At 41.1% G+C, this 19,372-nt stretch overlaps 1 protein-coding gene across 1 annotated transcript in view; it reads left to right on the top strand.

Annotated features, from left to right (window-relative positions):
• Nucleotides 1–19,372, top strand: part of LOC146858079 (carboxypeptidase O-like) — a 226,483-nt gene that overhangs the window by 110,447 nt on the left and 96,664 nt on the right. The window contains exon 8 of the mRNA XM_085646867.1: nucleotides 16–106. Coding sequence (XP_085502993.1) covers nucleotides 16–106 — 91 coding nt within the window. The remainder of the gene's footprint in view (nucleotides 1–15; nucleotides 107–19,372) is intronic.

Raw genomic sequence — 19,372 nt, 5'->3', positions numbered from 1 at the left:
AACCTACCTTTACAGGATCGTCTGTGGAGAAAATCCCGTTCCCCACATGACAATGGCACCTGCTATGGAGTGGACCTCAATAGAAACTTCGATGCTAAGTGGTGCAGTAAGTTCCTAGTGTCCTGCTGGGGATCATTTCACCAATGAAATTCACACTGAAAGGGGAAGAAGACTTTGATTACATATTTTTTGAGGAAAAGACTGAAAAAGGAATCGTACTAAGTAGTTGATATATTCAAAGTTATAAAAAATAACAGTGTACTTTGATACTTTTAGATTCAGACTCATCAATGTGTTGCTTCATCTCCCTCTCATTGCTGATTGAGAGCTAGCTGGACCCTTCCACACATTTAGCTCTGAGATCATGCACAGATACTCAGCCAGCTGAATTGCTGAGTACAAGACTCTAGGAATCTGCTGATGTCTCTTTTACTTTTACTCCCAATTTCAAATGATCTCTAAAATGTACATACCTTTAAGGAAAAGTTTTACTTAACGAGTAAAACATCTCAAGCGTCTCCTGATGTGTAAATTGAACTCCTGTGGAAATAGGTTATATCTGTGGAGCAGTGTTGCTGTCTCCTCGGTCTGTCACTTACTTTATTCAATATCAGTCCTTCACATTACCTCTCTATATCCACAGAGGGCTCACTAATAGGAATTGACTCTCAATTCTTTGTCAGTTGACAAAAATTGAAAATAGGTAGAACACACATACAATATTTGTTTAGGGCATAGGAAGTAACACATTAGGAGAAGGAGAAACAAAATGGAGGAATCAAAACAGCCAAAGTCTGACTTGCTTCAAGAAACAAAACCAGAGACACTTCTGTGGTCTATATCACTGACCCCATACCTGAAAACAAGGGGCATTGGGGTGGGAGAAAAGCTTCCATTTTCTCTCTTTAGCAAGAGAAGCCTAATGAACGTGTAGCAAATATTCAGTGGGCTGCTTTAGAAACCATGCTCTACTTCAATCATGTGTTTCAGAGGATGACCATTATGGAGTCTATATAACCACATGAATTGGTCAATAACTCATAAATTACTCCGATACGTTTGTGTTGAAATTTTTCTCATCTTGCGACCAAACATCTCCTGTTCGACAGCTCAGCAGGTAGCACCTTATTATGCACAGCTAGCACCTGATTCTGTTTTTATGTCAGAAGTCATACCAAAAATACCCATGCCACGCCATGTACCCATCTGCTAATACCACTGCATGTTTTCTACACTTGCTTCTTGAGTGGAATAGGCCATTCCACTCTATGAGATTCTGTCTCTTACTTTTAAATACAAACTATCTTGCAGGTGTTGGAATTTAATTGCACATTTAAGATTGCCAGAATTGGGAATGAGAGCAGGCCAATGACTTTAACTTTGTACTTAGGAGGAAACGTTGGTAGGTGAGAAGCTTAATGAACATCTTTTTGTACGCCTCAAATTCACGTTCAGAACTTTCATTACTGTTTAGGAAAACATTCAGAACTGAGGGGAATATTATCAAGAAACCGCATTAAAATTATCGCCGCTTTAGCGGCAGAAAACTGCAGCTAAAGCGGTGATAATGGGCTTGATAATATGCCCTTGATAATTCCCATAGAAGCCCATGTTCTGGTGTCAACATGGGCTTCCATTGGAATTATCTGCAGCATATTATCAAGCCCATTATCGCCGCTTTAGTGGCAGTTTTCTGCCGCTAAAGCAGCGATAATTTTAACGCCATGCTTGATAATATGCCCCCTAGTCAGTTTCAGAATATCTTGTTCCATGTTTATCACAAACCCCATACAGAGATTGCCCTGGTATTCTATGTATATGGAATTGAAGTGACTTAGATCTTGTTCATGGTGGTAAAGAGTAAAAAAACAACTTTACACTTTTCTTTTACATGCATCAAGATAATCAAGGACATTTATACTTGGCTGAACGATACAAATATTGGCCAGATTTTCTAAGGACGTGTGCTGTCCTTGCGTGTCGCACGTAGTCGCAAGGCAACACAAGTCCATAAATGGGATTTACTTAGCTAGGCAAGGGAAGTATTACGCCGCCTTTCGAGGCTTTTTAAAGATGAAGTATTGCAATGAAGCCCCATGTGTTGTGTTGCATTACACTGCGTCTGGAAGGAATTACATGTGTGGCACATGGGAGTTCCCATGCATCCACCTAAGGATTTTGGCACATTCCCAGAATGCTTTTTCTTCCCCAGTGAGGCGTAATAAGGAGAAATATCTCTATTTCTCTTCGTTCCTTTTTTTTTCAATGCATTATCAATTCGGCATCCCAAATAGCAAGAAGACAACGTCTCTACGAATTATTTTGTGTAGGAAGGTGCCCTCTCTTTCCATAAAAGTAATGCTGCCCATGACGCAGGGAAAATTGCACTATGATGCAAGAGTGCCTGGGTTAGTGCTGTGGAGCACACAGTGCACCATTCCAAGGAGAGAGCAGAAATGCTCCATATCTTTGTAAATATGGAGCATATCTGCTCTCTTTTTCACACAAATGCAGCGCACCAACTATACCTATTGCCCTGCGTTGCAAGAAAGATTAATAAATATGCATCATCCTCCCTAATCACAAGTTAGCCCTCTTCTGAATCAGTTGTTTTAGGGTGTTCTGTTAGAACAAATATGGCCACAGAAGATGAAAGGAGTGCTCCAGAATTTCTTTAAACATTATCTTTCCTGCAATGCCAGGAAGGAGACGGTTGTGTTCAACAATTGATCTCTGTTTTGCAATATAATCATGTTGAAGGCTAAACACTATTAGGAGCTCTTCCATTCTATACAGAATTTTCATGTAGGATAAATAAACAACACAAGTTCTCCGCAGACCTCCAGACCTCCAAACAAACCTGCCGAAGATTAGAGAAGAAATGGCACCGCGAACAGACGCCAGAGAACCACGCAGCCCACAAGAACTCCATGCGCCAACACCATCAGCTCATCAGATCCACCAAAAGGACCTCCTTCAAGGACCGCTTCGACAACAACGCACACAACAGCAAAGAGCTCTTCAACATCGTGAAGGAACTCTCCAACCCCAGCTCGAACACCAACGACATCCCACCATCGCAAGACCTGTGCAACTCCCTTGCCACCTTCTTCCATCGCAAGATCGCAGACATCCACAACAGCTACGACAACCAGACCACCACGACAGCCAACGACACCTCAGACCCCACGGCCACCACCCACAACGGCCCCCTGCTCACCTGGACCAACATCAACAACGACGATACCATCAAAATCATGAACACCATCCACTCCGGCTCCCCGTCAGACCCGTGCCCACACCACATCTTCAACAAAGCCAGCGCCACCATCACACCCCATCTCCGCAAGGCCATCAACATCTCCTTCGAGACCGCGACTTTCCCGGAGAGCTGGAAGCACGCCGAGATCAACGCCTTGCTCTAGAAACCCAAGGCAGAGCCGAGGGAACTCAAGAACTTCCAGCCCATCTCCCTGCTCCCGTTCCTGGCGAAGGTCATCGAGAAAACCGTCAACAAACAGCTAACCCGCTACCTCAAGGAGAAGATCATCCTAGACCCATTCCAATCCGGGTTCCGCAGCAACCACAGCACCGAAACTGCCCTCATCGCCGACACCGATGACATCAGGGCCCTGCTGGACAACGGCGAAACCACGTCCCTCATCCTCCTGCAACTTATTTGCACACTGTGTTTTTAAACGGAACTTTAGCTGATCCTGCTATCTGCACATAATTTGCTCATTTGCACACACGGTTTTAAAAATTGATTCTTAGTTGCTGCTAATTATTCGCCCTCAGTTGTGTCCACATATCAATTATATATTGTGCACTGTTTACTTTGTGTCGCCTGTGCTCGGTTTTGCTCCGCGGTAAAAGCGGAAGTGGAACTTTCGAGCCGGTAAGGTTAGCGCTCTAGTTGCCTTGCACTGCTGCCCATATCTTCCGCACTGACGCCACTGGCGCGCCGAAGGCACGCCTTAGGCAAGCCTGTCTGCGCCCGTCCGCGCTTGGTCCGGGCTCAGGGCATGTCCCCCTGGTTCTACAACACCAGATTCTATCAGGTATTCCAGAGAGGCTCTCTTATATTTAAATCCCAATAGAAGTAATATGTGCTGTCCTAGAATACATCCAGATACACTTCTAAAAGGAGCTCCTGCATCATGCTCGAGCTGCTCCGGGAAGTTCTCGTCTTCTACTGAATGTTTGAACAGAGGTAAACCCAGGAATAAAGATAAGAATGCCTCTGCACCTATCAAAGCAATGCTTCTTAATGTTAGGTCTCTCATTAAACACAGTGATGAATGTGCACTGTTAATCGAGGACCACAGTATCAAGATGGCCTTTATTTCTGAATCCTGGTCAGATGAAGCTTCTGGCCCTGACCTAGTTAAAGCTTTGCCACCAGGTTATCTATGTTATACTCAAGACAGACTGGGCAGTAAAGGGGGGGGACTGGCGATAATTTATCACAATTCCTTAAAACCCTCTTTTTGTCCAGTACCAAATTCGACATGTGAAGCTCTGGCAGTGAATGTTAGCATTTCTCCTCATGACACCTTTTATGCTTTTCTTTTATATCGCCCTCCTGGAGCAAGAGGTGCGTTTTTAGATCTAGCAGGATCACTCCTTGAAGAAGGACTAAGCGCAAACTCTTTTACGATTTTAGGAGATCTTAATTTGTATCTGGATGATGATCTGGATGTAGACAACGCTAAGCTTCAGGAAAATTTGTGGTGGGGGGGGGACTCATTCAACTAGTCTCAGTCCCCACCCACGAATGTCTGACAGAATATCGACGGACAGAAAATCGACCTACAAAAATATCGACACAAAAATATCGATGACAAGAATATCGAGATCCTATCTACAACATGGTAAGTACAAAAATATCGAAAATAAAATATAGAATGTCAAAAATATCGTTATTAAAAATATAAAGTATTTTTTAGTTAAAAAAAAATATGTAAAATAAACCAAATAATATTTATAAATAAAATAAACATAATTAAATATATGTTATAATGTTTAAAATTAATAATTAATATATATAATGTAATAAAACATTAATTAAACATATACATATAATATAGAATATATATACTTACTTAATAAAACATTTTAATAATTATTTTAATAACGTATAACTTGTTAAAAATTATTATAAATTACAAATACATCATACACATAAAACAATAACATGAATAAAAATTAAATAATTATATATAACACATTTAAAAAATTACATTTAATTTGAATATTGTTAAAATTAATTATATATTACATTAGCTAAAATAATACAAAAAATATTAAATAGCACCGACAATAAAACTACTACTCCAGCTCCAAAAAAAAACAGTAAAGAAAATGTTGGATAGCGTAGAGCTAAAAATTCCTATTTCCACTCCAGGGAGTGTAACAATAGGGAAAGTGTTGGATAGCGTAGGGGTAAAAATTACTATTCCCACTCCAGAGAGTGCAACAGTAGGGAAAGTGTTGGATAGCGGAGGGGTAAAAATTACTATTCCAACTCCAGAGAGTGCAACAGTAGGGAAACTGTTGGATAGCGTAGGGGTAAAAATTACTATTCCAACTCCACAGAGTGCAACAGTAGGGAAAGTGTTGGATAGCGTAGGGGTAAAAATTACTATTCCCACTCCAGAGAGTGCAACAGTAGGGAAAGTGTTGGATAGCGTAGGGGTAAAAATTACTATTCCCACTCCAGAGAGTGCAACAGTAGGGAAAGTGTTGGATAGCGTAGGGGTAAAAATTACTATTCCAACTCCACAGAGTGCAACAGTAGGGAAAGTGTTGGATAGCGTAGGGGTAAAAATTACTATTCCCACTCCAGAGAGTGCAACAGTAGGGAAAGTGTTGGATAGTGTAGGGGTAAAAATTACTATTCCCACTCCAGAGAGTGCAACAGTAGGGAAAATGTTGGAAAGCGAAGGGGAAAAAATTACTATTCCCACTCCAGAGAGTGCAACAGTAGGGAAAGTGTTGGATAGCGTAGGGGTACAAATTACTATTCCAACTCCAGAGAGTGCAACAGTAGGGAAAGTGTTGGATAGCGTAGGGGTACAAATTACTATTCCAACTCCAGAGAGTGCAACAGTAGGGAAAGTGTTGGATAGCGTAAGGGTAAAAATTACTATTCCAACTCCAGAGAGTGCAACAGTAGGGAAAGTGTTGGATAGCGTAGGGGTACAAATTACTATTCCAACTCCAGAGAGTGCAACAGTAGGGAAAGTGTTGGATAGCGTAAGGGTAAAAATTACTATTCCAACTCCAGAGAGTGCAACAGTAGGGAAAGTGTTGGATAGCGTAAGGGTAAAAATTACTATTCCCACTCCAGAGAGTGCAACAGTAGGGAAAGTGTTGGATAGCGAAGGGGTAAAAATTACTATTCCAACTCCAAAGAGTGCAACAGAAGGGAAAGTGTTGGATATCGTAGGGGTAAAAATTACTATTCCCACTCCAGAGAGTGCAACAGTAGGGAAAGTGTTGGATAGCGTAGGGGTAAAAATTACTATTCCAACTCCAGAGAATGCAACAGTACGGAAAGTGTTGGATAGCGTAGGGATAAAATTTACTATTCCAACTCCAGAGGGTGCAACAGTAGGGAAAGTGTTGGATAGCGTAGAAGTTAAAAATACCATAGTTATAAATAAAATAATTATTTAAAATAATTAGTGATTAAAATTATTAAATAACTCAAAATTATTTACAAATACCAATAAATAATTATTACAAACATAACTACCAAAGAATAATTAATTAACAATACATTAATAATAAATACCAATAAATAATAATTAATAAATATTAATGACCAAATAATAAATATTAAACGATACAATATTTTTCATAACCAAAAACATATGAATTATTAAAAAGTAAATACCAATTAAAATATATTTAACCATTTAAAAAAATATATACCGCAAAATAATAATTATGAAACATTAATTACCAATTAAAAAATATTGAACTATTAAATATTTTTCATACGCCAAAATAATAAATATTACACATTAATTACCAATTAATAATTACTTATTAATATATTAATTAGAAATATCAATGCATAATATTTAATTCACAATTGATGATTAATCAACAATTAATTATTTTTCATAACCAAAATATTATAATTTAAAATATTTACCAATTAATAATTATTGTCCAATTAATTAATTATCAATACCCAACAACTAATTTAATAATTACTTAATTAGATTTCAATTACTTCCAACACTATTCCCCTATAAACGCACGACACACTCCACTAATAAAATAATACACTTAACATAATTATCAATTAATCAACTAATTAAAACTAATTGCCAATTAATAAAAATTAATTACCAATAAATACTTAATTAACAATAATATATTTATCAATACCAATAAATGAAAATAAATTATTAATTAATTACAATTAAATTACTTCCCACCCTATTCCCCTATAAACCCACAACCCGCTACAGAACTTAAACGCAAAAATTTATTAAAATCAATTTATAATTCCTAAAAATGTATAATTAATTCCATATAATTAAATTACTACCCACCCTATTCCCCTATAAACCCACAACCTGCTACAGAACTTAAACGCAAAAATTTATTAAAATTAATTTATAATTCCTAAAAATGTACTTAATTCCATATAATTAAATTACTTCCCACCCTATTCCCCTATAAACCCACAACCTGCTACGGTACTAAAACACAAAATTGACTTAAAAAAACATTGTTAACATATAAAAATTGTATACATATATGTTAAAACCAGTAGAACACTTAACTAAAAACATATAACACATACATATTAAATACATAATAAAATACATAACAATAATATAAATATCGATATTAGTAACATCAATATTAGTAAAATCGATATATTTGATGTCGATATTACTAACTTCGATATTACTAACATCGATATTAAAATACTTACCTTAGGATCGATATTCTGTCCATAGATATTTTTGACATCGATATTCTGTCCCTTCGATATTTAAAACTCGATATTTGTGTAGGTAGATATTTTAGTTTCGATATTTTGGCTGCTCACCCCCACCCACAAGGCCGGTCATACCCTGGATGGTATTTTTTCTAACAATCCTAATATTAAGCTCAGCAATGTACTACCAATTCCTTGGTCGGACCATGCAGCCTTTTTTTTCGAGATTTCTCTTACTAGGCTCTCTAAGCCAACAATTGAATCTTTATCCAAAGTTAATATCAGGGCTTGGAAAAATATTAACAGTGAGAAATTCGAAAACTACCTGAAGTCCACTTTGAATGTCTGGCCCTCATCGGTTGACAAGGCCGCGATGGCATATACCGAATGGCTAATTTGGCCTGCAAAAATGCAGTTCCAGTTAAAGTCTGCACCCCTAGGAGAACGACACCCTCGGCCCCTTGGTACGATGAGAGTTTAAAACACAAAAACACAAAAAAATAGAATGTAAACGATTAGAACGTATGTGGAGGAAGGACTAACCTTATCCTCCAAAAAAGTGTATAGAGACAGCCTCCACAGTTACAAAAAACTGCTCACCGAAACTAAAAAGAGGTTTTATGGGGAACAGATTAGTAAAGCAAAATCCTCCATAAAAGAATTATTTAATACAGTTTTAAAACTCACAACACCGACTTTAGATAAACCTCACGGCGACCTGGAATTCTGCGAACTTCTTGCCTCTGCCTTTCAAGAAAAAGTGGGCACAATCTTCTCTTCCTTTAGTAACTCACTGGCAGAAGATATAAAGAAGGATGTTTGGGATTGTCCAACGGACACGAAGATAGTGCCTTTATTGAACTGTTTTGAGAATATGAGTGCCCAAGATACTATTAAGCATTTGCAGGTAATCAAATCAGGCTCTCCTTTAGATCCCTGTCCTGCACAAATAGCCAAACTAGCATCTAACACCATTGGAGCTGCTCTTGCCCCTGTTTTTAATAGTATATTTAAGTGTGCCTTGTTTCCCAAAATCTGGAAAAAGCCTCAATCCTCCCCCTTCTTAAGAAGGCCAATTTGGATCCCAAAGAGCCGAATAATTATAGGCCCATCTCTCGACTTCCTCTACCAGCCAAGCTGACCGAAAGAGAAATGAACAGCCAGCTGAGTGCTTTTATTAATAACAATGAACTCCATGACCCTACTCAGTTTGGATTCCGTACAGAACACAGTACGGAGCTTGCGCTGATCAAGTCTACGGAGGAAATTAGAGAAGCACTAGACCAGGGCGGCGCGGCAATCCTGATCATGTTGGACCTCTCGGCGGCCTTCGATACGGTCCACCATGAGGTGCTGTCGGACCGTTTAAGCGGAAAGGGGGTTACAGGCAAGGCACTTGCCCTTTTAAGATCCTTTCTTCTAAATCGAACTCAAACAGTACACATTGGTACTGATTGCTCAAAGCCTTTTTCTCTGCCCTGTGGGGTTCCCCAGGGCTCGGCGCTCAGTCCCACGCTATTTAATATATATGTCTCTCCTCTGTGGAAATGTGGATTTTCCTGATCAGTTATGTCCCCTATCTTGGACCCCAACGGTTCTATATGCATGTTACAAGTACATGTATGTTCCCTCTAGTTCCAGTTTCTAAGACGCAAACATATGTGTGTCTACCGTCGACATGTTCTCTGTCAGATCCGCCATCGATGGGCTGGATATTCGATTCCTAAGTATGAAAGGCCACCGACTTTATATGGCTAAGTTACTCCATTTTTACAGTTCAGGCAAGTAGGCCCGATTCTGTCCTCAAAGCCTTTCCCTGCTCTCTGTCTTTGACAGCTTCAGCTTGAGCTCGCATCTGTATCCATGAACTTTGCCCTACTCCCTGTGCAGCTAACGGTGCCTGCCTCGGCCAGTTTTCGCCCGCCTGCCAAGAAGCTGTATTTCACCTTCGAATTATCTATTTTGCTCTTCAGCCGATGCATTCCTGTCTAGTGATTTAGGTAAACATTTCCTTTAGCTCACAAGCAAAGGACTCAGCCTTTCCGTCCTCCTGCAAGTGATTCATAGCCCTGCTGCCATGGAAAGTTTTCTGCCCCTCGCATCTCATATAGACACTTAGGCGTTTGTGCACGCACACAGTCAGTATAGACTAGATTCTGTCCGAGAGTCCTTCCTTGTGGATAACATAGTTCTTTAAACATAGGATGTTAGATATGATTTGGGATTAGGTTGACTTGACCCCCCAGACTTCTCGTCTCCACATGTAGAGCTAAATGTCAAGTCCCCCTTCACCCCCTAGTTGCACGTCAATCACACGTCATGCTGCTGCGCGCGCATCTATGCCAAGTATTATCTTATAGATCCACCTATGTCTGATAATCCTAACCAATCATGTTTCTTTTATTCCTTATTACGCCTAGTTTCGATTACGTACCTGTTTTGCCACTTTTCTTATCAAATGTTACGCCTTCTACATTCGTTTCATTGTAATGTACTTATTATAAAAATGCATGTCTGTCAATAAATTATTGTACTTCACTTCCTGAACCCTCGTGGTGACGGAACCTGAAGGCCGCGACTCGAGTCGGCCATTTTTTGATGGAATAAAGCCCATTTAGAAACTCTTATACCACGGATTCTGCCTCTTGTTATTCTGAGCTATTTTATTTTATTTCAAGATCCCGTATGAAATTCAGTCCGGTAAAGAAGATTTTTGTTTACCACATAATGGCGCCCGAATAGGGACACTTTCTCATCTCACGCGCCGGCGGTGCGTTGCAGGCCCGGTCTCCTGCCACAGCTGGACGGACCATAAACGCGTACCAGCAGGATTTCCTGTAAGCTCCCTCCGGTCAAGCGGGGGCGACTGAGGCTGCGATCAACCCAGACGAGGCGGTGAGAAGTGCGAAGTATCCCGACCAGAGCCTAGCTGAGAGAGCAAGATCCGAGGTATACAGAGGCCCACCAGGTTTTCGAAGTCCCGATGTCCAGAGGGTCCGCTGTCCGCAGTCATTGAGTCCCGTCCATTCTCTGAGGCCTTCCGTTTCAAGGAGCTACTCGGTGAGTACCATCGCCGGGGAGGCGTGTTGACGCGCACATAGGTTGTGCCGGTCAAGACGGATTTGGGTACACAAATCCGGTCTGCACTGTTTAGCAGTGTATATGTACTGTTTAGCAGTATATCAAGTATTCCGAAGTATGCAGTTATTGTCAAGAATTCAGCGTGGTGATTAGTTAGGCAGACTGTCATCATTGTCGGTCGTTGTTAAAATGTTTAATGTTTAAAGTGTTCAAATATTGTGGTATGAATGAGTGTTCATTGTTCACTGTTCATTATTGTGTTTTTCGTATTAAGTAAGTTCAAGAGTAAGTATCAGATCAGTTGTCAATATGCCGCTCTTCTCGAAGTTAAGACAGATTACTACCAGAAAAGGGGTGCTTGAAGAAGCAATTCCTATTCCTCCTAGGGACACTCCAGGGCATTTTATGTACCATAAGCATGGCTTAGATGCCATATTGTTTCTTGATCTATGGGTAGACTATACCAAGGGATTGCCGGAAAGTCAAAGGTGGCCCGTAGCGGGAACCTGGGATGCAGAGTGCATCATGAAAGTGGAGGAAGAGTTATGGAAAAGAAAGGTCAGACAGTCACAGAAAGACGCTGTTGAGTTATGGCGTAAAGAATCTCATAGACGAACAGAAAAAGCACGTAGACAAGAAGAGAGGAGTAAAGAAAGTTCAAATAAAGCTCAAGAAAGTCTATTAATTGAGGAAGGTATCCGAGTGAAATCAGAACAAGTAAATAGACAAAGAAATGCTCTTATGAATGGTATGTATCCCCTTCTAGCCGAAGGACTACCTAAGGCTGCTCCAGAAATGCCAAAAGACTTGCCACCCCCATTATTTCCAATTAAGGTACATCCACAAGGGCATCCCAGAACCGCAGAAGATGTTTTTCTTTCCTCATATCTAGACGACGCAGCTCCCGAATATGCTAACGCCGCACCACATAGACCGTCTGGTGTAGGGGTTCAACGTCAGGATCAGGTATCTGTCCCCGTGCAACAGCAAGTCCCGACGCAAGCGTCAGCAAGCACATCTGTTTCCGCATCTGTTTCCGCAGTCGATTCTACAGGGGTATCGACACCCATAGTTGCTGTGTCACGTTCAACGAACCCATTCACACCCGACGCCCCAGATGGGGCCACGGGAGGTGCTAGCATTACCTTTACACCACCCAGAATAAATAAACTTGTTTTTCAAGAATCAGCACATTCACGTACACCTAAATTCGTAAGTGAACGTACGCTTAAGGAACTCCTTGTAAACTGTAGATATGACCCAGTGGTTGGTAAAGAGGACGAAATGGTCCTGGCATCATTACGTATCAGGCGAGCCGCAGAGTATTTAGCAAGGTTACCAGGAATGACTACGCATCTAGATAACATATATCATTTTGTTCAAACAGGACGAGATCCAGGATGTATTAACAGAGCTATGGAATTCCAGAAAGTAGAAATACAGGGGGAACTGTTACGTTTCCTCATAAACTGTGTGATCAGAAATCAAGACCGCCCGGGGGTAGACCCGAATGCAATGCTTATTCTTACAAAATGGAGTCAGAATATATCAGAAGGGAGACACGATAAGCAAAATTGTATAATAGCCATGTGCCGAAAAATCCGTAAAGAAATAGAGCGTATTCATGAAGAGAGATTGGGAACAGACGAGTTTGAGCAAGATGAAATGTCCGAATCAGGGAATTCCGCAAGACAGTCAGAGACCATAGCTTATGTAGGCAGAGGAAGATCCTGTGAAAATACTAGATGTTTTTCTGATCCCATACACTCAGTATGCCCAAATAATAGCAGAACGTATCCGACGCCTATAATAAATCTGAAGTCTCCTGAACATTCGTTTCAAGCCGCAGATAAAATATTACGAGAACGAAGGGGTTACCACTTCCTCGATTCCATGGATGAGCAAGAGTTAGCCAGATCAGCCGTTCACTGGATTGACAGTCCTGAAAAATACGGTGATGAGACCGTAGCACACACGTTTTTTAATCTCAGTACAGATGAACAACGTTTAGCTGGAATCTATATGATTCAGCAACTCCTCATATTATATAAGAGCCAACATGCTGACCCTGGTCCTTTACCTGATATATTAACGGAACTACTCACAAACAGATGGAGAGGTTCTAGTAACAAGCTAATTAAAGAGATATTAGTGTCACGTAAGCAGTATGTCCTTTTTGTAAGTCCGGATTCTCTCTCGCTGCCCCGCAGAGAAAGAGCGCCGTACTATATGGATAGACAAAATCCCCTACGAGAAGTACACCCAATAAAAGGCGAGGACAATGAGTTTCACCGTGTATTTGTTTACACACCCATATCAAAAATGGAATTATTGGAAATGAAGAAAGTAGTACCTAGTCATGACAAAGACCCAGCAGGTTTCCACCGAGAAATTAAAGACATGTTACTGATGGGAGAGTACACCTTTCCTGATATTATGACGATATTAAAGGTGCTTTTGCCTGCTGGCATTTATGAAAAACTGAAAGAAAAAGAGTGGGAAGTGGGTGACCAAAAGATAGACTGGACAGCATTAGCAGAGGAAGAAAGGGGCCGAACTGCAGGTTCAGGGCTCGGGGATAAAGTTAAACTGTTACCAGGTTTACTAGTACAGGTACTGCCACGTTTATTAACTACAAAAAAGGAAGATTGGGGTGCAATCACAGCCTGCAAACAAAAGCAAGATGAAGACACAAGCGATTATTATGCTCGATTTGAAAAATGTTTTGGTATAAATAGTGGTATAAAAGCAAGTAGTGACTCATATCCACATTTATTTGTGACAAAATTAGTGGAAAATGCATTGCCTCCAGTAAAGAATAGAATATTGAAATTCGAGAGTACCTGGCAAAGTAACACTCCGTCACAAATGCTACAAATGTTACAGTATCATCACAATAGAATTAGGGATGAACAAGAACACGAGCATAGACGCATGAAGGATACAAAAATGAAAATGCTAGTTTCTCAGACAGTACCAGCAGATGGTCACAAAAAGGGTGTGACACATTCTGGTGATTCTGCAGTTCCTGTAAAAGGAAGCTGCAATTACTGTAAACAACTGGGCCATTATGTACACGATTGTCCAGTCCTGAAACGTAATATAGCTACAGGTATTGCAAAGGAGAGACCACGATTAGTTAGACAAGATCAGAATGAACAAGGAGCTATGCAGCATGGACAGTCCATGCCAGTTCAACAACAGTCCATGCCAGCCTCACAGCAACCCATACAGTTTGTGCCAGCTGCACCGCCGTTGCCTGCTACTGCCACACAAACCACAACACGACAAATGTATCAGACTGCACAGTATGAATACCCTGAGTATCAGCGTTACGCATGAACAAGCCTAGAGAGGGAAGTTGACTTACCGCTTATCGAGATTCCTGTAGATCAAGAAGGACCTTATGTACATAGTGAATTATTAGGTCAAGATAGAAAATTCTTACTCGATACAGGGGCAAGTCGAACAACCATAAAACGTAGTGAAGTTCCAGGGGCACCCCTCTCAGGCTCTCAAAATATTTCCCTTGGTTTTTCAGGAAAACCTATTGTTAATGAAGTATCACAGCCTCTACCACTTACGATAGGACCTTTGACACGAACTACAGATTTATTGCTTACTAAATCATGCCCAGAAAATCTGTTAGGAATTAAAACTCTGAAAGCACTAGGAGCCATAATATGTTGTTCTCCGGAAGGAGTAAGGTTGTTTTTACGTGATTTTAAAGGTCACTATGTGTCTAGAGACATGGATCCCCGACTACAGACTTTACCAGTACATCTATGGGCACAAGGCCCTACGGATGTTGGCTGCATGAACATTACACCCTATCGAGTCACCCTGAAAGCAGGAGTGGTACTACCACGAATGCGACAATACAAGTTACCGCATGATGCTGTAGTGGCTTTGCTGAAAATCATTGATGAGCTGATTGTCCAGGGAGTAGTTGTAGAAACAGACTCCAATGTATGTAATTCACCGATAATTCCGATTCTTAAACGAACTGATCCTACTGCCCCACCAGTGTACCGATTGGTTATTGATTTGCGTGAACTAAACAAGTGCATTGTACCACAATTCCCTGTGGTCCCTGATATATCATCATTGTTGACAGCAATTGATTCCGAAGCAACATTCTTTACTGTAATCGATCTCAAGAATGCCTTTTTCAGCGTCCCAATAGATCCGGAAAGCCAATATTTGTTCGGATTCAGTTTAAATGGGCGCAGCTTTAAATTCTCACGCGCTCCCCAAGGATTCACAGAAAGCCCCAGCATCTACAGCCAAGCACTGAAGAGAGAACTTGACAGTATCCACATGCCAGTCAATACTGCACTGCTTCAATATGTCGATGATCTGCTGATCACAGCGAGAAGCGAGCCAGAATGTGAAAAAGCTTCTCTGACAGTTTTACATTTCCTAGCCGACAAGGGGCACAAGGTGTCTCCTTCTAAGCTGCAATTCTGTGTCCAGCGAGTTATTTATCTTGGTCACTCGCTGTCCAAGGAGGGAAGGCAGCTTACACCAGATCGCATCCAGTTAATTGCTAACATGTCAATACCCCAGACACAAAAGGAGGTGCGAGCTTTCATAGGCCTCACTTCATATTGTAGGCAGTGGATCCCTCAGTACGCTTTTCTAGCAAAACCACTCATTCAGTTAACCACACAGGAGGCAGCCACATCGACTGTTCTCCCTTGGACTCAGGAACATACACAAGCTTTTGAAAGCTTAAAGAAAGCTTTATGTCAAGCACCTGTTTTAGCAACACCATGTTATAGCAAACATTTTACACTCTTTGTTACAGAACGCGAAGGTACTGCCTTGTCAGTACTCACTCAGGATCAAGCAGGATCACGCAAGCCATGTGCTTATTTTTCCAGTACATTAGATCCCGTAGCTCAGGCTTTGCCTGCATGTCTGAAATCAGTGGCAGCGACAGCTTTAGCAATCAGACAAAGCGATGCCATAGTATTAGGACATCCATTGACAGTACAAGTACCACATGCAGTAGAGGTTCTTGTGAACCGAACACAAACACAACACTTGACCATAGCAAGACTTACCGGTTATGAATTGACATTGTTTCAACCACACATAGAGATCCGACGGTGTAATACATTGAATCCTGCTACACTATTACCTGTAATTGGAACAGACCCACTAGCTCATGATTGTGTTGAGATCATTGAAATAAAGACGAAACCTAGACAAGACTTGACAGACGTTCCGTTGTTAGATCCAGACCTGACGTTGTATGTAGACGGATCGTGCATGAGAACAAGTACAGGAGATTTAGTGGCCGCGTATGCAGTCACAACAGACACTGAAGTTATTGAGACAAATTGTATAGATATTTTGTCCGCCCAAGCAGCAGAACTTATTGCTCTAACACAAGCCTGTATTCAAGCCACAAATAAGAAAGTTAATGTATACACTGACTCACGTTATGCATTCGGAGTTGTACACGACTTCGGCGTGTTGTGGCGAGAGAGAGGTTATTTAACTTCCCATGGTGCCCACATTCAGCACGGACCCCTCATTCATGCTTTGTTAAACGCAATACATCTACCCACTGCTATATCGATTATGAAATGTAAAGCACACACGAAGGTTACTGATATCATTTCTCAAGGCAATGATTTAGCTGACAGAACAGCTAAACAGACTGCTCAGAATCGCACATTAGACATGACAAAGCCAATAGTTCAGACACCAACACAGTGTATGACAATTAAGGATCCCGCACTTGACGTAATTGATATACAAACACATGCCACAGCAGAAGAAATAAAGAAGTGGACTGAACTAGGAGGGATCCAGACAGATCAAGGATGGATGACGAAGGAGAAATCTGTATGGTTTCTCCCTGATTCCATGGTTCAAGCCATTATAGCTACAGTTCACAGTCCAGCACATTTAGGAGAGAAGGCTATGCTAGACAGCATTCAGCACATTTGGTTCAACAAACATTTACGAGCAGCAGCTAAACAAAAGGTTCGTACCTGTATGATATGTTGTCAGTTTAATCCAGGAAAGAGTGTTCCCGTAGAGCAGGGTGGATTTCAGCCTCCTGACCATCCTTTTGAAGTCCTCCAGATGGATTATATTCAGATGGAACGTTGTCGAGGATTCAAATATGTTCTCGTAGTTGTCTGCGCTCTCTCCCGTTGGACAGAGGCGTATCCCGTATCAGATTACACTGCCCCGACTACTGCCAAGCAGCTAGTTCGAGAATTCTTCCCACGGTACGGTTTACCACGTGTTGTATATTCAGATAACGGCCAGCCCTTCTCATCCGAATTAATGAAACATGTCTCTCTTTTGTTGGGATATCAGTGGAAATTCCACTGTGTCCGACACCCCGAGGCAGCAGGTCTCGTGGAACGACATAATCAACTTTTAAAAATCAGACTGTCTAAGATATGTCAGGAGAAAGGTGTGGACTGGATAGTAGCTTTACCAGTTGCGCTATTTTACATGAGGATGGTAGCACACTCTCGAACGGGGCTATCCCCTTATGAGGTGATCTTTGGAAGACCACCGAATATGTGGGGGACGCCTATACCCCGTAAAATAACTGATGTTGATTGTAATATGCTGACAGATTACCTGGCTTCCTTGATGTCTGCACTACAATCTTGTCGTTCACAGGTAGTCGCAGCTTTTCCCGACAACACCGAGGTGAAACCTCATGATGTAATTCCCGGCGATTATGTTCTCGTCAGGAATTTTGATCGGAAAACCCAACTGGAGCCAAGGTGGAAGCGTCCTAAGTTGGTCCTGCTGACGACCAGAACAGCTGTGAAGATCGAAGGGAGAAAAGGCTGGGTGCATTCCAGCCATATAAAGAAATTTCATGGACTTCCTCCTGACACAAACAGTACTCCCCGTGTGTCTTCCCCCATTGACTCAAAGCTACCTTTGGCTGAGGCCAGTAGCACCGAACTTTACAAGCAGAAACTCAGGTCCAGATCTAAACTGTCGGACGATTTGATTGTTTAAGTCCTCTCCAAGGTGAAGCGGTTGAATCTGTCCCGACATGTATCCCTTAGGTCTGAATCATGTAGAGTCCAGAATCATAATGAAACGACATGCTTATTGTAAATTACTGCGTAACCACTGTATTGTGACTTTATTAATTTTGTTTTTCTTGAGTTTTTTAGTTACTGCAAGTATATTGTTGCATATGTATTATCCTGTTTCTAAACGTGCTTTCAATATAACTGATGAACATTCTTTTAGTGAATTCCCCCCACATGAGTTGTCCTATAGACTTGCGCTGCGCAATAACACATTCATTAGTATGTTACATCATTCCCATCAGACTAGTAATGCCACCAATTGTTGGGTGTGTGGCCGACTCCCTCCCTATCAGAATAACAAAGGAGTTCTGCCTTTCTTTCCACATCCGTTCACACACAATGGCTCCTGTGGAGCATGGTTTAGTTTATTAAATTCCATAGACCCAGACACAGCAGTTTATCAACAACATTGGATATGGGGAAATCTGAATCTAGTTTTATTCAAAGTCTGTCACCCTAATAAGGAGGGTTACCCCAGTAGAACAGGAACTGATTTAGAAAATGAAGTGTATAAATTAGGTAATTTTACGCCTAATCTTATGATTTTAAATGTCAAATCCGAAGTTGAACTAATCCTGCCCACTATGTCAGTATTTCCAGTTAAGGGTGAATTATGTGTGAGAAAAGTTGGTTCCATACACATGGGCCATAGCCAATGCGTTACTACAGTAGAATATAGTGATCAAGGTAAATCTTCATTTAGAGCTTCTCGCCATTCTTACTTTATATGTGGTCAGACTGCATATATGCGTTTGCCTCTAGATTGGGATGGTACCTGTTACATAGCATTCCTTCTGCCACCTGTTTTTCTAGCTCCCCCTGATTATTATCGAAATGTTCATTTAGTACACAATAGAGAGCGAAGAGATCTCCCAGTTGTCGATTATACTGAGACGGCATGGGACAAGTATGCAGATTTCAATAAAGGTATCTTTCCCTATATAGGTACAATATCAAATAGTAAGCTGATACGTAGACTCACCAAGACTCTTGAAGCTGTAGTAAATGAGACTATAGCCGCCCTAGGCAATCTGACAGAGGAACAATCAGTGATGAGAATTGTTGTTCTCCAGAATCGTCTTGTCCTTGACGTCATCCTGGCCGATAGGGGCGGAGCTTGCAGGATCATCGGATCCAGCTGCTGCATATTCATACCAGAAAATTCGCCATCTGTATATCAAGCTATAACACGCCTTCATAAGATTGTAAGCCAGATACACGAAAATCCAGGCACTTG

This window comes from Triturus cristatus, chromosome 3_2 (genome assembly GCF_964204655.1).
Source record: "Triturus cristatus chromosome 3_2, aTriCri1.1, whole genome shotgun sequence".
Lineage (NCBI taxonomy): Eukaryota > Metazoa > Chordata > Amphibia > Caudata > Salamandridae > Triturus > Triturus cristatus.
Note: the sequence above shows the minus strand (reverse complement) of the source record. Positions and strands in the feature narration are given on the sequence as shown.